The sequence below is a fragment of the Polypterus senegalus genome, chromosome 9, assembly GCF_016835505.1.
Source record: "Polypterus senegalus isolate Bchr_013 chromosome 9, ASM1683550v1, whole genome shotgun sequence".
Classification (NCBI taxonomy): domain Eukaryota; kingdom Metazoa; phylum Chordata; class Cladistia; order Polypteriformes; family Polypteridae; genus Polypterus; species Polypterus senegalus.
The window spans coordinates 40,212,144-40,236,943 of NC_053162.1; the positions used below are offsets into that span (position 1 = coordinate 40,212,144).

General features: G+C 34.6%; 1 protein-coding gene across 1 annotated transcript in view; it reads right to left on the reverse strand.

Moving 5' to 3' along the window:
- Positions 1 to 24,800, reverse strand: part of plekhg4 (pleckstrin homology domain containing, family G (with RhoGef domain) member 4) — a 183,003-nt gene that overhangs the window by 116,085 nt on the left and 42,118 nt on the right. The window contains exon 3 of the mRNA XM_039762361.1: positions 573 to 770. Within this exon, the coding sequence (XP_039618295.1) occupies positions 573 to 770 (198 nt within the window). The remainder of the gene's footprint in view (positions 1 to 572; positions 771 to 24,800) is intronic.

Sequence of the window (24,800 nt, forward strand, 5' to 3'; positions counted from 1 at the left end):
TCATACAGGTACTTTTCTGAATTATTTCTCATTATAGTTAGCACCATTTTGAATGATACAGAAGACTTGCTGGTCTGTAATTACCAGGATCCAATTTGTTTCCTTTTTTGAAGATTGGAGTCTCAGTCCTTCATGGAAAACAACATCCACAACATTGCACTAATTATGCTACTGTATTTTAAACTATTCAGTCACTCACACGATTCCTATCCACTTGTGCTTGTTAAGTATCCTAAGACAACGTTGTGATCTGGACAGACTAGGCCACCCTCCACATTCTACTCAGGAATTCCCAGCTGACAGATGTATTTCCTGAAGCATGTTCTGCGCTATCTGCTTTTTCCCAGTGTGCAATGCCTAGTACACCCACAAAGGGAGTCATGTAGCAGCCAAACCCCTACTGCATATCCAAACCATCTCAACTTGTTTCCATGAGAACAGTGAGAAAAATAATTTAATTTTTATTAAGGATCTTTTACAGACAGATCAAAAAAAGCAGATTCAATATTTAATTAAATATCTCCAACACCACATTTGCCCATATTTTAATTCTAGAGACTTTCTTCACTTACACAAGCATCTTGTTGAATACACTGCAGGATGTGTTTAGATGGAACCAAGAAGTCAGTGAGATAACGCAGTCCGTCTCCCCGGTATGTTTTCTCCACCACATCAAAGACCTGGCATAGGACGGTAGCTGCAGTAGCTTCAAAAGGAGGGTACAGCACTGACAAGGTGTTTTGTATGCAGCTATCTAGAGCTTCAGAATCCTACAAGAATAAAAATAAAACAGTAAATTCATAGCACACTATTACCCTAAACAGGTTAAACATAAGTCATCAACAAGGTAAAAACGATACAACAATTTCAATTATGAAAAATTATTATGAACCTCTTTTACTCAAACTCATCACTTTATGGTAAAACATTCACAGTTATTTTCAATAATAAAACACCCTACGAAGAAAGGACGAAGGCAAAGTTAGACTTATCTGAAAGTACAGTAACATCCCAAGAATAAATGTGCCAACCAGCCTTCAAAACACATTTTCCCAAGTTTTAGACAGACTAGGCCCTTTGATGCAGACAAAATGCAAGGCCTGGAATATTAGGTTACCTTGAGGGGTGTCAGATACAAAATGATAGACTCAGCTGTGTAAACAGACATAGAGAGAAAGACAGCCAATAAGATGACTTAAGGATCCTCTTTATTCTCTGATCTAGTCTTCTTTCCCACCTTTTTCTGAAGGCTATATGATGATATTTCTCAATAGTACATTTATCCATTTATGAGGAAGTTATAAATCTATGAAAATAAAGGTGTGCTTCCTAGTATTCTCATTTCCTTTTCTGAAAAAAAGTTTTGATCACACTTTTATAATAACATTAATTAACCATCAACAAACATTATATAATTCCGAACAGATATTTATTTTACTGCAATTCAATTATTATAAATGGGATTGAATAATAATTCATGTATTACATCATTTGACTTCTCAACATGAAGAATATGTTGTTGAATTAAAAAAAATATGTTATTGGATAATTGTTAAGTCATTGTCAATGGTGTAAAAACACATGATATAATATATAAATTATTAATGTCTAGCTAATTAGTGACAAATGCCTTTAATGACCTATTACACCTATTGTTTATAATATAAAACTTTGGTGTACATAGCTTGTACAGTCTGTAAATTGGTTATTTCATGCTTCTGCCTGCTTTGTAGCAATGGAAGAATTTATTTACTTTACATGTTTACAAATCATTTCTTCATAAGTTGTACATCTTTTTGCATTGCCTAATTGATAGCTAAAATGTTCCCCATTATAAAAAGTTTGTATACATTAACTAATTAAGATTATTATCATTACCAAAATGTTTTTTTCTTCAGAAAAGTACATTTATAAGAATGCTAGCTATGCCACCCATCTAAGATGAGTTGAAATCCAAGTTGTCAATTTAGACCTCATTGTTGATGTCATTGTGCATTACCTATAAGAATATGTTTTGTAATTCATACAGTAATAAAATTCATTGCTTTTGTTATTCCAATAGATGGGGCATCACTAACATTATTAGCCATTTGCTATGGGATTCATAAAAAGCAGTGTTAATGTATGTGATGCACCATCTGCTGAAATGACATATGCATTTTATTACTATGAATGTTTTATTAATACAAATGTTTTATTATTACATACCAACCAGAAGCACAAACAGATATACAGAATAAGTATGTGCATTTGCAATGAAGTTAATATTAGTGCATCATGACAACATGCAAACACATAAAATAACTCAAATGAAAAATATCGAATGATGATTGCACAAAATGAAATTATGCATGAGATAACACTAGGAAATCTACTCCTCAAACCCAAGTACAAATGACCTTTATAAACAAATACTAGACATCCAAAGTGCAACAACAATAAATATCAATAATATACTCATCTTTCCTTTAATATCATCTTCAAATATGAAATATAGGTAACTATACTGATTATTTTTGAGTTTTTAAAAGGTTTTTGCAGTGACCTCTTGACACTGTATAGCTGCTAGAGATGTAAACCTCTCTCTCATTTAAAAAAAATATTTTGCCAATAGCTGTATAATCTAGCATGTTTTGGACAATAAACTAAACAATAAATGTTGTACTACCTGGCCAGACCCCAACTCACTAAAATAAACCAAATGTTGAAGCATAGCATTACCTTGGATCTTGGTTAATGCTTAAAGTAATGACACATCATGCTTTTGGATAATAGTAAACCTACGCATCAAAGAAAATGCTTAACCATAGCCAACTGTTAATACATATGTGATCTAATGTCACTATCTTAAACTTTATATCCAGTGGTCAAACGTGCAACCTACTATTTACCTCTGTTCTAGATTTTACTTTTGCCACAGTGCCTGCCATTTTGCTAAACATTTAAGTGTTAATTACATTTATTGGTTCTTCTGCTAGTTTAAACAGCTGCCAGATTCACCTTGCTTATTTTCTTGATCTACAATATACTTGTTTTTCAGTATACTGTCCATTGTACCTTTCAGTCATGTTTCTATGCTGATGTATTTATGTTTCATTTTACTAGGATTGTTGAGCTGCATGACTCTATTGTGTTGTGTTCAGGTGATCATTTCTAGTGTTAAGTCATGGGCTTAAAACCTATTAGCACTTTCCTATTTGAAGCTTTGAGTTTCATATACAAAAAATATGGTACCTTCTTCTTTTGACCAACTTAGAACAATTAGAACAGAAGGCACATTTCTTTTACCTTTTGGTAACACAGAAAATATCACACACAAATTGATTTAATCTTGCTTAGATTATTATAATGCCTTGTTTTATTGTTTAAACTTTGATTTATTTATTTTTATCTTTTATTGAATGTATTAAAAGTACATAACATTCCATACATTCAAATCAAACTCAAACTGTTAACACTGAATCGGATTGAACATTCTGTCAGATTGCTTACTAAGATAAAATCTTCAACTTGTATTACATTTGTATGTGCCTCCCTGCTTTGGTTCTCTGGTAGTTTTAGGACTGATTTTAAATTTTAATAATTTTATATAAGGCACTGCTTAGTTAAGCCCCAGAGTATGTTAGTGAAATATTAAGCCTTATGAGACTCAAAGATATCTCAGATTATAAGATCTGGCCTTGCTCTTTACGAATTCTGAAAAAGCATTCCTTTAAGCATTAGATCATCTGATTAATTTTCTGCTTTAAAATCACATCTTAAGATGTACTTGTTTACAATCAATTATAGGAACTACTAATGTTTATTCTTTTTTATTTTACATCTTGTTTAATGGTTTTTAATTGTGTTTTACCTGTTGCTGTTAAAAATTTGGTACATCCTGCTTAAACAAATCTCTCTATTATAAAAAAAAATCCTGGAAAGGAAAAGCAGGGCGACGAGACATGATCTTGTCAGAAGACACTTAAAAGACCCGCGAGACGCAAACAATATCAAATAAGAAAGCACAGCCAGCAAAACACTCAGTCCTGTAAAGGCACGTAGCACACACAGATCCTGTGCTCTCAGCACATATAAAGCATATAAGGACAATACGTTCTAGATGAAACGTCAATGACTAAGCAAAGAAGAAAGAGCAGCGCGGAGAAAAGAGACCCAAAAGCGTTGGAGAGAAAAAAAGGCAGATAAGAGATTATAAAAGCAGTGGAACTCGAAAGGCTCAAACAAACGATGGCACAATACATATGCAGAGAATGGTAAAGAATATGAAAGCAGTAAATTTCTAAAGTATTATAGCGTCCCAGCCAGGCTGAAGCCTTTATTTGTTTTAAGTGAATGTTTAAGTGGAGTTGGATAGGGTGCTAGAAAGTTGTGTTTAGGGTTACGAAGTCTGCGATTGTTCAAGTACAACTTTTGTGACTCTTTATTACATCAGTCGCTACAGTATCAAAAAAAAGATAGTAAAGATCGCATGAGCGCAAACAAAAGGAAATTAATCATCAGGGCCAGGTGTAATTGAAAAAATAGCAGGACAAAGTGAGGCCAGATATAAAAGGCAAAGAGCAAAAAACGAAGTCTTTTCGCCTTTGCATCAATGCACAAAACGTAGATTTACGCAATAATGGACCATACACTATGAGAATCTGTGGTCCTGCAACAGTTAAAGCAACGACAAGTTTAATTTTAAAGAAAACACAATTCGGTCAGGTGTATATTTATGATCACGGAGAAGCAATCACAACGCGAGCAGCAGAGCCACGAAGTGGCAGAAAGGACAGCGGCTGTACAGGCTTTAAAATGATTGATGGGCAGCGCAACAGCAGCTGCCCCCCCCTTCATAATAAGAGCAGCGTTATACGTCCTGTGAGAAAGAGATTTAACCATGCCCGGGGCCAGAAATAAAGGACTAGTATTGTTTTTACAACGTCATGTGAGACAAGGCAGTGAGCCATCATTTAAAACAAGTCCATGGACATCTAAACTAGCAGTTGTTGGATTGCTTTGGCAGACACATGTCATGTGCTCCCAGCTCTTAAAACAATGACATGCGACAAGCAGAACAGGCAGCTCGCCAGCAGCAGAAAGACAGCAGATGATCCGATGGCATCCTTAGCGTGCATTCAGCCGCCCCCCTTCACAAAGTGAGTAGCGTTATACGTCCTGCGAGAAAAAGATGTAACCACGCCCGGGGCCGGAAATAAAGGACAAGTATTGTTTTTACAAAAGATTTTAAAGTAAAAGTGAAAATAATGCATATGTAACAATTCCCATGAAAATGACAATCTCTTTAAATTGCATATCTGGTAAACCAAACATGGGGGTGGGAGAGCAAAGCAAGCAGGGGGCTGAGCCCCCTTGTGCTTATAAATCAAGTTTAAAACAGTAATATCTTAGTATCATGTGGTACTGTAATCTTGTTAGCATTAATAGCCTCTGAGATGGTGCATTTTGTTGATAGCAGTATATAAAATAGATATTGATTGACTGATTGAGAGCAACACTGAAACAGACCTTGCAGTATTTTATCAATGTTAGTTAAAATTAATCTGACATGGAAATTTAAAAATACCTTGAAATTTTCAGTACTCGTTCACTCATAAACAAAAACACTATTTCCCACATAGTTAAAAAGCTGCAATTTGGCAGGATGGTATACCTAGGCCAGGAGGTATCTACTACACAATATTTAGGGACAGAACCCCCTCCCACAATAGAAAAAACTAAATACCCTAAAACTCTCAAAAACTATTTCATTGATTTGATTGAAATTTGGTGACTTTATATAAAAAAATAACATTAGCTGGTATATGTTTTTCAATTTCTTGAAATTTATCAGTATTAAAGCTATAGCGACTAGAGTGTTCTTAGTTGCTTCGGCTGTGATTGCACAGAGAAATGGGGTGTGCAGTTCATACAAATGAGAGCAAAAAGCAGAACAACACCACTGTACAAGCTAAAAGCTGTAAATATGCAGAGAAAAAGGGGCTGCAAGAGAGTGAAAAGGGCGAGATGCCCTGTATAGGAAAAAGAGACAAGCTGGCGAGCTGCATGGAAAATGAGAGGCGAATTGGAAGAAAAGTTAGGCAAAATTCAAAGAAAACATGGCATCCTTGGATACATACAGTACAATATTTTCTGTTGGCTTCTTCTTACTTCTCACATTACAGTAAAATACATACAAATTAAAAAAAATTGTGTGGCACTTTTTATTTTGCTTCACATTTAGCTGTATTTTCAGAACAAAGGAGAAGTTGGAGCATGTACTAGTAGTGCGTTGACACACCCACCACACAACAAACCATCTGGATTGGGACCCGAGTGCAGTGGGTGACACTTCAGCACTACACTGGAACACTGTGAGGTATTTTATGGTTGCTGGAGTGCCAATCCTGCCACCAACCCCCAAGTTTTCCCTTCAAATTGGAGGACCTGCTTGCAAGCCTGGATGCAGATTAATGTCATACCCAGGACGAAGAAGTTGCAGGTTAAGGGCCTTGCTCAAGGGCACAACAGAGTTGAGTCACTTTTGGCATTTAGAGGATTTGAATCAGCAACCTACTGATTGCTGGCACAAATCCCTAGCTTTAGAGCCACCACTCAGCCTATCCAGGCCAGTAATTACAGAATTATCCTGACCTGTATTCAGGTTTCTTTCTAAACCAGTCATTTTTATTGAAGCAACACATTCATATAAACAAAATACTGTAATTTCAAAAATGCATTCCCTTACTTGCATGCCAAAATGCATTTCTTCTATATTTTCACAGATTCCCTGAGACATTACAAACATACATAATGCTTAAGAGATTCTGATATAAAATGCTCTGTTCATACTTAAGTTGTACTTTGCAATGGCTTTTTAGAGAAGAACCAGTAAAATATGGAGAAGATTAAGTGGGAAAATGAAGATTGTTTTTTAAGAAAGAAGCTGAGCTCAGAGTACCAAAATGAATAAATAAATGCATAAATAGTAAAAATGAAAATAAATAAATAAAAAATACAAGACAGTGCTGCTGTCTACTGCTACCAAAGTCAATCCATCAAACAAAAATCATAGTCAAAAAACACAAGTCCCTGGCCAAATGCCATTTTCCTTTCTGAACTAAGTTATGCAAAGCTTTTCTTTGGTGAGTAGGATCTAAATAAATGTTGCACTACATAGTGTGCCACCATTTTACATAGTACTGACACAACAATGCCATACAAAATGCCACCAACAATCACATGGAGCAACATAAAGACACTGGCAACAATAATATGGCCACAGCCTTAGGAAACACTACAAAAAAGAGACAAATGTTAGGAAAACAGTAAACAAAATGGCTTCATGTTGATGCTAATAACATAACTAAAAAATTAATAATAAGACCAAAAACAAAATTAAATAAGAAAAACACAAAGGAGGCAAGAATATCTCAACCTAATGGGTTAACAACAGGTTCATTCTGTTTTTCATAATGTTACAACAACGAATAAGCATAATATAAAGCACACATTTTGTAGGCATCATCATATGAAAATCACTGCCTCCTGCACAGCAAGAACTAGGACTGGCTCTCCCCTTCAGTTGATAAGAGTTCTTGGAGGAACATTTCAAGGAGCTGCTAAATGAATCTTAACCCTTTCAATGATGAGTATGGCACTGGCATATATCAAAAAACTGAATTTCATCAATAACCTCTAGAATTTACATCAACAGTAGGTAAATAAACCTTCACCTAGCACCTTTCACATAATGATGAAATAATAATTGATTAAATAAATTTGGTAGAGCATGTCATCTCTAAATGCTTTGTAAAGCATATAACAATCTAACAAAGTTATTATACAACAAAGAGCAACACAAGATAATGAAAATATTTGATAAGCTGAAAGTAAGTAAATGGCTAACACAAGAACCAGAGTTGCATTTCTCTCTGTTCAGATTATGCCAAAATATTGCCGCCATTTTTTTTTTCAACATAACATTTTTGGAGAGTTTAACCCTAACAAGGCTTTACTACTACAGCTATATATGTAATTTAACTTTTAAAAGATATTGTTATAATGATAAAATATCCAAAATTATGTTTAACCCATATATAAAGCAAAAGGCTAACACTATCTGGCAACCTCAACTCAGTAAAATGCAATCTGGTGGCAATAAACCACTGTGCACATCAAAACAATGTTTAAGCTAAGGGAAAAACAGTAACAAGCAAGTCAAATAAATATCAAAATGCATTTCCTACTTAAGGTATCACAGTTCATTCTTCACATTGTGGGACAAAATGAAACAAGCCACCCACAAACACAAAAGAAAAACACTGAACAGGTTGGAAAAGAAACCACAGTTTATTTGCCATGTATTATTATGTAATGATTATAATATATTCTCTTGTTCAGGAAAATGTATCCTTTTGATGCCGTTTTGCACACATTTACTATTGTTGGTGGAAGATTATATTTAAAGTAATGTTATATACCTGTATAATAAAAATGTAATAACATTTTATTTTTATAGCTCTTTAACACTTACATCAGGTACTGCTTTATGTAGTAAAAATCTATTAAAATGATAAAATGTATAACCAAACTTTGTATTCAACATTTTATAAGCTGAATTATAAAAATATAAATTACACTTTGCAAAAGATGCATTCCTCTTTAAGAATTGTGAAAGGAGCACAAATTCAACCAGTCATTTCTGGCACTTTTCATAATAAACAGACATAGCCTTTCTTTTATTAAAGCAAGGCTCATTCACTGGCTGGTGAGTGCAATAACTCTGGAATAAAGCAGAGAAAATCTTACTGCTGACAGATCCTTCAACGTGAGGTCCAAAAGCTGTTCAATCACTACCATCTGAGGTGAGAAAATAAACAAAAAAGAGTAATACTCTGTAAAATCTTAGCTAGTCTACTGCCGAACCCCCAAAGACATTCACAGAAAGGATAAACCAGAAACAGAAAACATAAAGCAGCATCTGAATTGTGTTGATTTATATATAGGCTTGAGTTCTAAAACGAGCAATTAGACATGAGCACTTCAACTGGTAATCAAACTAAAGTTTCAAAGGACAGAAGCATTTTTACAACCATCTCCTGTTCTCTCCAACCAGACAAGAGCTCAGTTCACACAAATGTTGCTAATAGACTGCAAATAGTAGTGTTTATTACAGACAGATTTTAGGCAGGGGTACACCAACAGCACATACAAAATAATGCAATTATTTTACGATGAATAACAATCAGACTATGGGACTTTATGTTTTGAAAAGCAGCAACATTTAATTTCAGCAAAAATCTAAAACTCTTCTTGAGATAACATATTTTCATACATAAACATACATCAGTGAAAAGGGTTACTATTTTCCTGATGCTTTGTAGTGGATGCACAAACAGCTTTCAACTGATCTTCACAGAATTGTTTCCAAATCTGTAATTATCAATAACAAGATAGTTTATTCTACTACACTGACTCTTTTTCTGTCTTTCTTATGCCACTACTGCTGTTCTTAAAACCCAAACATTTATAGGACATTTGACTTGTGCGCCTCCATGACCTTGTGCCACAAAATAAAAAATTCTGATAAGGTACTAACAGAGCTTGAAATGTTTTGCATGTTCATATAATAATTTGCACTTTCATAACCTCGTCTGTCTTATGTCTAAAGCTTTACTGAAGGATACATTGTTCAGATTCCTTTATTTCTTCAGTTAGTGACACTTTAAGGTTTTAATACTACTTGTGTTTCCTAAAACATCATTATACAAAACATACAACCAAGACAACAAACAAGCAAACATCAAAAGTTTGTTGCAAACATCTGGGTCAAACAAAATGAAAAGGCCCAATCACTTTTCAGCTGTCTTGATAACAATGGCTTCCTGTGTGACATAAAACTTACTTCAAAACTGCAACAGATTACACAATGAAAAAGTTCTTAGACCCAGACATCCTTATATGACCACTTAACCAAAATAAGATACATGACATTTTCAGGTACCAACCTCCTCGTGATCCTAAAATCCCCATAAGCAACTCTTACTTAGTCAACACTTATCAAGCTTGTGATTCTTCATCTGTGGACCTCTCCCAAGGTCTGTTTTAGAGCTTCTTTTCATAACACCATACAAATTATATGTGAAACAGACTTTCTCTTTTGAATTTTGATTCTGCTACTTCAGTATTTAATCTTTTTAAAAATATATAACATATAACTCATATATGGGTACCAAGTTTTAACTGATAATTTATTTAATGCAAAGTAACTGTATTACTTTACATTATGAATAACAAAAAATATATTTACATCATCTACTTAGTGTCCCAGTGCTTCTCTGTCTCCAAGATCTATATTTAAATATACATTACTTTGCTATCATGCGGAGTTAAAATCTACCAAAGTAAAAACAGGACAAATTTAATTCAATTTTAAAAAATTGAAAAATGAATTAAACAATTTCAACTGTATCTGTATTACTTTATGTCATCTACTTAGTGTCCCAGTACTTATCAGTCCCTAAGATTTATATTTGAATATACATTACTTTGCTATCATGTGGAGGTAACATATATCACAGGAAAAATAATTCAAATTTAATTCCCTTCTGAAAATTAAAATGTAAACACAAATCATTACAACATGATCCTGTTGAGTTTTGCCAACAATGAACTAAGTCCAAAGGTTATGTTATATTATGTATCTACACAGTATCATAATTGAATTATAGGGTTTGAAATATAGCCTTGTGCTGTTAGTTCTGCATTTGTGCAATGAGAGCTCGATTCTTTTTGTCTGACGTTTTTTGGAACAATAACAAAAACAAAATTGGTGTGCATTTAAGAGCTACAAAGTGTCTCTCTTTCAAACATATTAGGCCATGCTTCTAAAATCTTTACTTTTCAGTATGAAATTTACTTTCATCTATTTTTTCTTTGTGATCTTATGCTGCAAAGTCATGTTTACTTTATAAAGTGCCTGGCATTTTTCAGAGTTTCCTACATAGATTTAGTAAAAGAAACCCCTGAAACCCTGCAAAACCAGGCCACAAACAACATCAACTATTTCCCTTATGACTACCAATATACAAGAGGAAACTCTGGTACCTCTATCAATAAAAGAATGAGCTGTATATCACTATAATTCAATTTCAAGAGAAAATCAGATGACTGATAAAAGTGGAAATTAAATCATTTAAGACACAGAAAATACAACCCATAGTAAAATATACATTTTCAATAAAAATTCTTACAAATGGTAGCATATGAAGTTTTAGGGACACATTTGCTAAGTGAGTCACAGGTGCAGAAATGTCACAGACATTAAATGTTGCCTGCAGTTACCTACCACTGAGAATCACAAATGTCTAGCATTTGTTCCTGTAAAACAGTAGTTACAACACCGTTTGTGTTTCATCAAGTGTGGAGCGTCCTGAGAGTCAATGAGGTTTTATACAATGATTAGTATCTCAGGTTTCATATACTTTCTTCATGTTTAGGTGAGATGGCGGTATGAATGTGGTTAACTTACATCATGACCTTTCTATATCCTTCAATACACCAGGCAATTGTAATGCCTGCAAATAACATGCTTCTCTGTATCTTACTTAATTGACATTACTTACAATCACTTTATAAACTAATAGTTACACATACATATAAACTAAATATACCGGTATTCATAATTTTGGTATAATAATACAGCTTAAACCACTCCTCTTCTATGGGATGGGATGGGGTGTCTAGCTCAGGTAATCTAAGTAAGGAAACAACAGAGTGATGATAGTTAGAAACACTATTCAAATTGTCTCATTCAGAAAAAATGTCTAATTATACTACATGGCTCTTTTAAATGAAACAATATTTTTCTTTAAATGGAGTGGTCTTTAAAATTAACCATGGCTTTTACTCCCTCCTAAGATCTATGCTTTGCTCATCATAGCACTTTAAACCCTGCCTGTTAATCCCATACTGTAAACAAGGATATCAAGTAAGCTCAGTGCCTGGCACTGCAATTCCCCCACCTGAGACTGAACCCTGGCTTTCACATTTATAGATTCACCCCAAATCACATAAAATAGCAACCTGACTAGATGGTCTAAAGAGTGTCTGTGACCAGATCTGCTAGCACCACTGTTATGTGTAAGGGTGGAGCTGTCACTACATGCTAAGACTCTTGCAAGTGAAACAGTATTACATTAAAGGTAATGTACATAAAAGAGCATCTTAACTACACACCATAAAGATGAATGTTTATTAGCTCAGTTTTTGCTGCCTGCTTTATTGATACTGTTTGGTTAACTAGGAGATTTTCCTAACAAAAGATATTTAGAGTATACTGTATGTTCCTTGTGAGATTCAGTAAATGTGTATATTGATACCACTCTATATTATTTGTGCATTTTCTGATGCACTTTTCTGTATTGTAGTTCTGGATATAAACCATGTTATGTATTTTTTTTTATTATATTTAACTTCCCATGCTCAAAGTGCTTAAGGTTCTATACTTAATTGACTCTCAATTTAAATACTTACTCTGGCAGAGTAGTGATACATAAAAACACACTTGAAAGAAATACTCAAAAGTTCAAAGTTCACAACAAAAGGGAATTAGTAACATTGAAAATGTCAGTTCACAGGAAGCCATTATTCTCTTGGTCATTAAAGGCAATGGTAAGAGCAAACAGAGTGAATCATGTAGGTGTAAACACTGCCCCTTCCAGTGCAAGGCCACCTGACTGTATTGTCCTGTATTTAGCAAGTTAATAAACCTAACATTTCATTATTTGCTTACACAACACAGCCTTTTCAAAAATACAAATGCAAAAAAAGGAGCAGGAAAGTTTTTATATCTTGTACATTTTTATTACATGAAAAAGAAACGCTGATTGAAAATTGGTTTACACTTCCCAGCTCACCTACAGAGTTATAGTTATCAGCACCTCAAGACTTTGTTAAAATATGATTTAAAAACATAAAGCGAAAAATCAAACGACTCAAATATGGTGGCTGAAAACTTTTCAGACACAAATAGGTATGCTGAAAGAACAGCGTTATTGTTCTAAAGTAAATACAAAGAAATGTAACATTGTATGTACTATACTAACTGCTGTTCCCCTTTCTTTAGCTTATAGCATATTCAATCATTTTGTCAAACAAAATTATTGAATATGTTGGAAATAAAATTCCCAATTTATAAGGTTAACTAAAATTAACAGATGAAATATTTAATGTCAAGTCAGTAATGAAATTCATGTTTCACAAGGAATAATTTATAATTTCTGTGCTTAACTGCACAGCTAACCAAGTTTGGAATGGAGACACATTATGTATAGCTTGTTTTTTGTATTGTTTCTGAACTTGTCAAAGACCCATAACTATAAACATATTCTGGATTCTGTTTCTACCATTAATCTATGTTTTCTTCTAAAAGCAACAAATAAGAGCCCAAAGGAACATTTCAATATGCAGAGAAACAGAGAATAAGCCAAATAATCAAATAAAAGAAATAACCATTAGCCATCAAATGATATATCATACAGAAATATAATTTTAACAAAAAAAAGTTAATACTACACAGCAGAAGCATACAAAAATATTTATTGTAAAGGCCATCTTTCTGTTACACAAAGTCTCAAAAATAACACCTGTTATCCTTATAGTGTACACGTACAGTTAGTATGCAATATGCACTCTGCTGGTTGTAATAGAAAGGTCAATTATTTAAATTTGTATGCAACTAAAGTAAATTCAGTCTTTTCACCATTTCAGGCTGTTTATTCAAGTCTTTATACTATAAATATGTTATGTTTGCCATTCATATTACTAATATTAACAAATTGCTAAATCCAACTGAAAGTGAAGGAATTTTACAAATACAGAGTTTCTGTTCAGTGTATAAAGGTATATTTTAAACTGCCATTTAACAAGCAAAAAAGTTAAGTTCCACAAAAACAAAGTTCCCAATTCCAGAGGAATGTTTTTACTGGCTTTTATGAATAATCCCTCAAAGCCTTTACATAATGCCGCAGAAAAAAGAATTCCTTTTCAAAGTATCAAATGAGGATACTGCCATTATTTGCTTTCCAGATAGCCATAAAGATCCAGTTATGAGCAACAATTTTAAAACAGATTCTAGTGAACATGTTATTCTACTAGTAGGTTTTAGAGGTTAATATGCAATTTTAATGTTAAGACTAAATAATTCTAAGTTTAATTTTTTTTTATTCTAAGTTTTATTTTTAAATAAAACCCAATAACCTTATACAAATATAAACAACATTTCCACAGAAAAGAGTCTGTAGCAACCTTCTGCTCTAGCTCCATCTCTGGAATAGCTTAAACTAAGGCCATCTTCAGACTGGCAAGATTAATTTGCCACTCTAATGCAATCCCAGTGTGCTGCTGAAAACCCTCCCCTGTTCTTCTCAGTCATTAAATATTCCATCAGCTTTAAGGGGAAACGGTGTTTGCACTAACCATTTTTTCCACAGAACTTCTGTTTTATCCTTGTCCACTCTCCTCAGTTTGTTTCTTTTCCATTTTCTGCTTCATTCTCTCTTTATTTTTCTGTGTTGCTCCAGGCTGGTGCTTTAATGATGATATTCTCAGGCCAGCAAGGCTGCAGAATTCACTGATCAGGGCACTGTTCCAACCCCCTGCCCGCCCCCTACTGAAGTGAAAACTAACATTCAAGGCTATGTACGGGGCCTGCACAGGGGCACTCTGACAAGCGGAGACAGAAGGAGAAATAAACAACTTCTAATAAACAAACTTTCTTTCTTATTTCCCTATATCCATGTAGGAAACTACATTAAGGCAAAAAAAATAATCTAACAGAAAAGTAAATGATAAAAAATATCTAAAATATGTAGCACACTAATGAAAATGTATTAACTTATCAGCTAAAAGTACATTTTTCAATGATTTAGTTGAACATAGCAGAAACGTAAAAGCAAACACATGCAAATCACCTGAACAAACATTACAATGCTGTAGCAGTAGTATATATTTTTACCCGGAAATGACCTCTCGTAACCAAATTTGGGATGATTCTGATTGAGAATAAGAGTTTTTTTTCACATTTTCTCTTGCATTTGATTTTCCAGGAAAAAATATTTAAGGTTTGTTATTAAATGCATTTGCTGCAGTTGATTCTGCACAGATTCAAACACTCAGTTCAAACTCCTGCCCCATCACTGCTTGTTTGGGGTTTGTGTGTTCTCCCTAATTGTATTTACATATCCCAGAGGCACGACTGTTAATTTAATGACATGTGTCTTGTGGTGGGTTGGTAAACATCATGCTGCTCACTACCTCACAGTACCTACAACCGAATTAAGTAGATAGAGAATACGAATGGATGGTATTTACAATGAAAATGAAACAGCATGTATAATTACATTTTTTAAGTCATAATGATAAAGCATTGAAACAAACAAGAGTTATAAAAATGATTTTACTAGTTTTTTTAATCAGCTTATATTTCCACATCAGTTACCATATCCATTGATTTATTTTCCAAACTTGTTTAAAGAGTGGGGAGAATGACAGAGTAGCAAGACAAGATGTTGACAACATTTAAAAACATCCTGATAATGTAATTTTACTTTCTTCCTGCAAACTATAAATGTCTTTGTATTAATTGTTCATTTCTTCACCACTATCTATCTCCTGAACGTATTTAATTCAGTTCAGAGTTGGGTAGCCACAGGCAATCCTGGAAACAGCCAACTCTTGAAGGACCAATGTAAAATCCATTCACTAATAAACTTACCATTATAGTTTACAGTTGCCTAAAGACGTAACCAACACGTTTGGGATGTGGGTAGAGAACTGGAAAAATACCCCAAAAAGGCACAAAGAGAATGTGCAAACTCCATGGACGTAATCATGCAGTTTTTGTTATTTAATTGGATCCAAGGGAAAATAAGTCTCTGCGTTCATCACATTCCTTAAACATTACTTTTTGAAGATTTGAATACACTGTTTTGTTATTTAAAAAATGTTCTTAATGATTTAGCAAAACTCTGAACTGCATTATATATGTGTAACATATAAATGACAGAACACTTCATTGAAATGATTAAAGATGGATTCTCAATCGTTCTAGCCTGTATTCTTAAAAATTAATTAGGAAGGTCAAATATTTACTCTGAAATAACCAGCAACTAATTGTTTCTGTCTTGCTCCCAATCTGTGCTCCCTCCCTATAAAATAGGACAATTTTCCCTTTTTACTTGTGCTGTAGGTTCCTGACTACAAAATGCTGGAAACTGCTCTTTATGCAAATCAGTCAATCTGACCATGTGGTGCTATGATCATATGTCCTTAAACAAATTTTATACAAAGGAATAACCGCCCATTCATATAATACATAATTCTCAGTGCAAATTAGTAACAATATTTTAAGGAGAGGGTTATTACTTCACAAAAGATCTGTTTCAACCAGAAAATAATAATAATGTTAATTGGGTCAAAAATATAAGAACATACATACAAACACCAAGTGTGGGACTATATAAAGATATCAATCAAAATGTTACAAATAATAAATTCTTTAGACTAAATGCCCAATAAGCCAAAGTTTCAAAACTTAAATAAGAACCTTAAGATGGAAATTTGGTATCCAGACAGTAAAAATAAGTCTGTTTAGTTAAGAATATTGAGCAATCTGGCATTTTAAGAAATTATCCCTTCTTCAGAGACATGTACAACAGCTTTGGATAAAACATATTCAACCCCCAGACATTTGGTGAATAATGTACACAAAACCGATAATGCATTTAAGAGGCAATTGTCAAAGCTACAGGTATAACATAAACCTATACAAATGAATGAATAACAGATAAAAAATGATAATTACCTTCTGTACAGCTTCTGGACTTGGATCTGAAGAAGGAATGATTCTCCAAAACATGTCAGCTAGATTGGTCAATATTTTTAACCAAATGGATTTCTTTTTACTATCTGAGTATCTAATTTTGAGGTTCTGATTTAAGTTTTGAGACTCATGGACATTGGTCTAGTGGAACTTTGGCCTGGAAAATGTATTATTTGTAACATTTTGACTTTCATCTTTGTATGTTAGAACATTTGGTGTTTGTATGTATGTTATTATATTTCTGAGCTAATTAACATTATACTTTTTTGCTTGACTGAATTTTGGCTTTTTCTTGTGTGGGAGAGCTTGTGAGTGACAATTATGACTAAATTTATGAAGTTAGATGAGAGTATCATCTGTTTTTATGTGAACAGGGTACTTTTGAAGTGATTTAAATGTGATCTCCTTTTATTCACTGGAATATATAACATTGAAATGCGAATTGAGTTGGGAAGATGATCTTTAGGCCCTCTGTCTGAGGTCATTGATTTCTCTCAGAAAAGAGTGAATTGCCATATGCAAGTGAGAAAGGAGCCACTGTTTCTAGTTTAAGACCTTAAGTTCCCTCATGGCCTGTCCACTAGTAAGGGGTATAAGTTGATTATGACATTGATGAACCTTGATTCCTGGTCAGTCAACACACCTATTTCAACCTATCATGAGCTTTTTTAGTAAAAAAAAAGGTTGTAACCCTGAAATGAGGCTGTTAAACAAGATTTCATGGTTCGATAACTCTAGCAGTGTGTGGAGCTTGAGAGTATCAGAGGAAAGCTACAACTAACTAAAGAAACCAGATTAAGTAGTTTGGGCATCTGCTGGAAATCGTATAAGGCACCAACCATGTGAGAGGTAGTTAGCAATAATGACAAGAGACAGAAGCCTATCAGATTTCTTATTAGCATCTCAAAATTCCCTTCAAATAGCTGGAGATAAGGTAAGTCTGGTGTTCCCTGCGTACCAATTTACCGCTCTTACCCTCCTTGAAAAAAAATGATGACAAAAGAGTAGAATAAGATGTGGTAGCTATTAAATTACTATCTTATCCTCTACCAAGTATGGAGACTTGTCTTTGGGATATCTAAAATAAAATGGAATGATCCTAGACAGATAGCATTCATAAGGCCTTGGCGCAGTATTTTTGGATCAAACATCAACTCATTGCTTAAAGGTTCTTAGAAAGTATTATGAAATTTGTATCTGGTATTGAGGATCAAAAGGCAGCTGAAAGGCATGTTTCTAAAAGAAGTGGCTTACGAAGAATTGGGACTTACAGAAACCTTTTTGCAATTCTGTAATTTGAGCTGCTGTATGTGTGTGTGTGTACAAAGGTTTGTGTATATGCATGTTTGAGGGAAGGAAAAACTTGAGGTCAGCACTGTAGAATGGCTCAAGGTGTCTAGAGTGAAATAGTGATCATGAAGTCAGCAGGAAGTGAAAGAACTCAGCTGGTGGTGTGAATATTTCTGAAAGAAAAGTGACAATAATACTGGCAGTGCAACCTAATGTAACCACCACTACATAATAATGTGTCACCTTAACATCTCTGGAAAAATGCATGGTTAGAAAAGGGATCAGTTAATTATCAATGTAAAAGTCAACACTACTCTAATTTGGTTATATGTCTATTCTGAAATTTTAAAATGTCTTAAAGTCTATAGCCAGATACATTCTGTATACATCTGAGTTGTGCTGTGCAGGTGATAATAAAATAACTATAAAGACTGCTTTTACTAATATAATAATGTAATTATAATATTAAATACACATGATACAATAAGTATATTTTATTTCTAGATTTTCACATTGAATGTTTCTGAACCAGCCTTCCTGGTTTGCTGACTAGTAAAAAGCTCATGTGGGAGACGGATAAGAAGTGTACTCTTGTTCGCCTCTGTTTCACTTCCCACCCCCTTCTCATTTAAGTACATCAAACAGCTGCAAAAGCACTTTAGTGACTGTCAAACCTCTGCTTTATAGTTCTCACAACAATGCTATGTCTGTTGCTCTGAACATTTGCTTCGGTGTTGTTTGTCTGAGACCTTATTCTAAATATTCTGTTAAACTTTCCAATCTTACGAAGTGTGGTTAAATTTGAAATGTTTTTGACTGCTATTAAACTCTCAAGCACTCTGCTCTGATTCTAAGGCCTTGGAAGGCTACTTCTTTAACAATACAAATGGATACCAGATGTTATTTTTTCAGCTTCCAAAACCTTTCAAATATCTACCATAATATCCGCTTGAATTCATGGTTTTAATACAGAGGCCAAACTCTGGAGTGCCATTTATGTTAACCTTTATAAAATATGTACTGTATTCTGTTAAAAGTTACATTCTGTAGTTATTATCACTCTTACAAAATACAGAAATGTACAAATACTTTATGATTTCCCATATGAGCAATGTTTTATTCTCATCATTCAAGAAGGTGCTTCCATTTCTCATGAAAATGTCATTTTCAAACTCACTGTATAGCCAAAAATAAAGTGGCATGTTTTCTGTTTCAGTTTTGCTAGTTTGCAGATTCAAAAGTGCCACCTTGGAAATAAAAGCAAGAAGGCTACATTTAAAAAAACTATTTGATATCTATGTAGAAATGGCATGTTATCTCAAACATAATTAGGAAAAATACTGAAGATGTGTAAACACTTTTGCTTGCAATATAGCTGTGGCAATTGCTTTGAAAACGGAAGGAGACGCACGGTGTAGAAAGATAAACTCAAAACTGGGACTCATGCCATACTGGTGAGTTCAAATGTTTTCTCAAATGATCCCTGAGGTACATTTTAATTGCATATTTATTTAACATGTAAAAATAGCTTTAATTTTCTCTGATTCAATCAAATTTTGCTCTTATTTTTCAAAATATTCTTCAACTTGTTTCATTTCAAATTGCTTCATCTATCTTAGCTGTTGTACCTGGGGTGGCGGGAACATTTTTGTAATTTGACTAAATTGGCTGTACGATTATTATGCTTATTTCCATCATTATCGATTCACTTAGCATGTTAAAATATTTTAATTCTGATATTAAAATTGTTTTAAACTTAGAATAAGTATAATCATAGAAAGGAGATGTCAAGGGGTTTCCCCATCACACTACATGAATTGCATATGACTTGTGATTTACTTTCACCTATCCATTTTCGGAATATGTCTACTCTAAAACAGCGTTGCTGAAGCCCAATGCCATTCTAAGACAAGAATAAACACTTGATTGCACACCTGTAAAATTGAAGGACTACTCAGGCACAACCCACACTTACTAATACAGGACACTTTTATAGTTGCATAGTAACCTAACTTGCATATAACTTGAATACAAATGAACTAATACAGACATGAGAGATCAAGCAAACACTCCACTCTAAGACCAGACAGGGATTCAAATCAAAACTTTGTCAAAGCTATGCTAACTCTAACACTATGCCACACTTCACCTTTGCTTGCATTACATGAATGCAATAAAATGTTGCATTGATTCAAAGGAAATGTTAAAAATGGTCATAGTGGGAAAAAATATCAATAAAGAGAAAAAATTATTCAATTGTCAAGTTATTTTATATCAGCTTAATCATATGTTTACACTGGATTATAATTATTTAATCAACTGCAGCAGCTAATCTCAGAAGTTTTACTTTGCATCTTTATTATGTGTTATTAACATGCTGCTAATAAGTGATACAGAATTTTTAGCTACCTGACAAGTACGACAAACCCTCATGAGACAACAGAGATTGATCAATGCACAAAATGTTCCAGGTTTGTTTTCTTTAAAAATTTCAGTTTTATATGATATTATATGCCTTATACTGGAAAAAATGTGACATTTCACAGATAACCAAAACTTCCCAAACAGCCCGTATTGCCAACTCCACACCATGTCACAGTTTATAATCTTCTGCATTGTACCTCTTATTTTCAATCAGATACACAGAAATCAGGTATACTAGGCTCACCTATGTAGAATCCTTCTTAATATAACTTCTTAAAAACTTTTTTGGTATAACTTGAATTTATCAAAAACACCTAAGTGTTTCTTAAGGATCACTTAATATTATCTCTCTGTGTGAAATGTTGATGTCTCCTATAAAATGTCCATACATTAGCATAATTTAGATTTTACATTTCAACCTACTTCTGATAATAAAAAGAAATATAAAAGTGTTATCAACATTATTCGTACATAATGCACATCTCACTTGTGGACCGTTGAATCTGGAGTTAGCTCTTATCTTGAAACTATAGCATGAGTATACATACTATGTTACATACACTACATTGTCAAAGGTTTGTGAACACCTGATCATCCTACGTATATGAGCTTGTTGGAATAATAATAATCTTTATTTAAAGATGTTTTTCTAGACACTCAATGACATATTACAAGACAAAATCATTAACTGTCTAAGATCTCTTTGTATGTTGTAGCAGTAGCAGTGCTTTTCAGTGTCTAGCCCAAACTCCAAACCATTATCCCACCTCTATCGAACTTTACAGTTTATGCAGTCCAGAAGAAAGTGTTCTCCTGTCATCTGGCAAAACCCAGATTTGTCCATCAGACTGCTAGACAGTAAAGCATTATTAATCACTACAGATAACACATTTCCACTGCTCCAGAGTCCAAAGGTGATGTGCTATATACCACTACAGACAATGTTTGGCATTGCTTATAGTGATCCTATGCTTGTGGGCAGATACTTGGCCTTGAAATCCCATTTCAAAAGCTCCCAGCGCACAGTTCTTGTGCTGATGTTACTTCCAGAGGCAGTTCTGTTGTGAGTGATGCAACTGAGGATAGGCAGTTTTTACAAACTAGATGTTTCAGAACTCTGCGGCCTCACTCTTGAGTTTCCATGGTCTACCACTTTGTGGCTGACCTGCTGTTGCTCCTGGATGCTTCTACTTCACAATATAAGCACTTACAGTTGACCAGGGCAGATCTAGAAGAGAATAAATTTCTTGTATCGACTTGTGGCAAAAGTGGCATCCTATTACAATGCCACATCTAAAGTAACTAAGTTCTTCACTATGATCCACTCTACATTCAATGTTTCTCAATGAAGGTTGCATTATTATGTGCTTGATATTTTCCACCTGTTAACAATGGAATGGGGCAGAAACACCTTAACTCAACAGTTTGGAAATGTGACTACCTACCTTTGACCTTACAGTGTATTTGGTTGCTGATGGCCTATGAACTAAACAAAATTTGAAGAGAGGTGGAAAAATAAACTATTGAGCCTAGTAAAATAAACGGTTACTTTAAAGTTACTGTGTGTGAATGAGGGTGTGTAAGTGTGCCTTGCCATAGACTATAGTCGTTTCCTGAACTTGGACACAATTCTGCGGTTTAAACTTCGTACTCTATTAGCCTAAATGATGTTATGTGGGCTCAGAATGGATAGATAATAGACAGAGTTCAAGTTAAATTCAGGCATGAGAACACACGCAAAAGATCTTGTGAAACATCTTGAGTGTTCACTTTTTCTTTAATATACCACCACCACCACCTCTCAGTTAATTGATGTTGCTGGTATATGATGCAATATAATTAACTATTTGGAGGCTTATAACCTAAGAAATACATAACTCGTTCTTTATTTTCAGAAATGAATTATTAGCCAGTTGCATCTGAAAAATGCAGATAAGAAAAAATGTACATTAACATCTGATGAGTATTTTAACTATCTCCATCTAAAGGGGTGGGTAAGAGTATACTTTGCCATCAATACTATGCACATTCAACATCCCTTTCAGAAGCATTCTGTGTGCTTCCTGTGGTTCAAGGCAAATGTAAATTAATCTTTGCAGGAAACACCATATTAAAGACAGCTTGTGAGAATTCAGTAGCATAAAAGAATTCTGTACAAAAATAGATTTTGTTAGGTGCAGTTGTCAAGCTGTCGCAGTTTTATAAATAACCATAAATTGTTAGATTTCTATGTATAAAACAGAAGGAAACAGAGGCATAAAAGGCTATAGGAAAGCAAGAAATCAACCAGGGCAATTGTCAAGGGAGCTAGTTTCTGTTCTGTTCAGATATCAGGCTTCTTACACAAAATGTACAGTGTACACTAACTTCAGTTCACACAAGAAATGCTACTAGGATGCAGTTTACCTCTGATAGTTTAAAGCATCTAGTATTTGGAATAAGACTGTGTATCTGTGTCAAGTAATTCTTAGACAAATAATAAAATCAATACAAAGCACTTTAATTATGTTTCACCTAGAAGATGGTGTACTTAAGAGTTCTTAAAAAAAATTGTGTTTTAGGACCACACAATACACCATTTTCCATAGTCTGGCAATTACATAAAAAAACAGAAGTAACCACTGTTAAATTTTCACCAATCCATAACCAGTAGTAACGAAAGTACAAGAATGAGCTGATTTAATAAAAGAGGCTTTGTCCTTGTTGGGCGTCCCTAGAACCTAATTCAGACAAGACTTCAAGTGCACAGCTTGCAATATACTTTTCACTTTGCATATTGCAGATGTGGGTGAAAACTGTGCCAGCGATACAAGTCAGTGCAGTACAGATGGCCAAGAAGAAAAAAAAAAACTTTGTTTAACTGCTAGAATTTTGGATGTTAATGTAGCTTTAATATACAGTATTCAATTTCAGCTCAGATGTGACAGCAAAAGCTGTTTTAGGATAACCTTGGGTTACTGGAGTGCATTCAGTGTCACAGGCTAGAATTCAAATCAAACTTTATTAGCCAGCTACCAACCATGTAGAGATTGAGTGTTCTCCCTCTACCATAATGTCAGCACCCATTCTTGTCAAGTCCATCTAACAAAGATAATAACAACAAAAACAGCAGAAGGCATATAGTAAGAAAGTAATCCTTCACTTTCTGCACACTTTATTGTGCTGTAGATTTCATTTTAAATGCATATTTATGTTCATCAATATACAGTATACTCAATAACCCAATAATAATTGACAATATTATTATCTATATATATAATTCACTAAGGCAAGACAACCATGAAAAGCACGCCGGAAGGGGCGTGGATTCACTAAGCCGACAAGTGAGACACCTATGGCGCACACAGAAAGGAGCCACGCCCACCAACTCCAAGACCATTGGATACGACGACAACTCGCAGGGCCACACCCACCAACTCGGACGCAACGACACAGAAAAAATGGCGTCATTTATGTTCGTCTGTCGTAGAGGCCACATGCAGTGCAGGTCAGGTTAATGTCATGTACCTCTGAGCTACGTTGACTGTTCATAGAGGCATGTTTCTCGTGGAGGTGAATCGCCATATGCAGCATGTGAAACGGTTTGCGAGGGGTTTTCCATGGGATCCTTAAAACAATCCTTTAAAACTGAGGTTAAAGCACAATGAAGGAATCAGTCTTTAAAACCAAATAAGCCCTGTGCCTCTGTTTCATTACCGTCTCACCTGCTTCACCAATGCAGGCCCTGCAACAGTCGAGACGCTCTGTCAGCAGCTGACCTTCTCTGTGCCTGACCGGTTCACACAGAGGCAGCACAAGAGAAAGCCGTGCCAGAGACAGACAGAGGCACACACACAGGCAGCTGGTGGGCGGCTCTCCGTGAGTTTCTCTTGCGAGCGGACACATGACCAGGCGGTGTGTATGCTTCAAGAACGAGGCTGGACGCAGCTTGCGACCAGGCACATGAGCAGGCGGTGTGTATGCTTCGAGTGCGAGGGTGGACACGACAGGACCATCTAGGAAAAATCATGTCGCGGATGTGATTCACTGTATGCAGTGTGTAAAACAGTTTGTTTGTCGCAGATGTGAATCGCTGTATGCGGCGTGTAGAACAGTTTGAGGGTGTCCCTGTGTCTTTCCAGAAGTGTTCAACCATCAATAAATAATTATGCGGCGTTTGTTATGCCGCGGGTTCACTATTGTGTTGTATTTTGCTCTCTCCAGAGTTCCATCTTTTCAT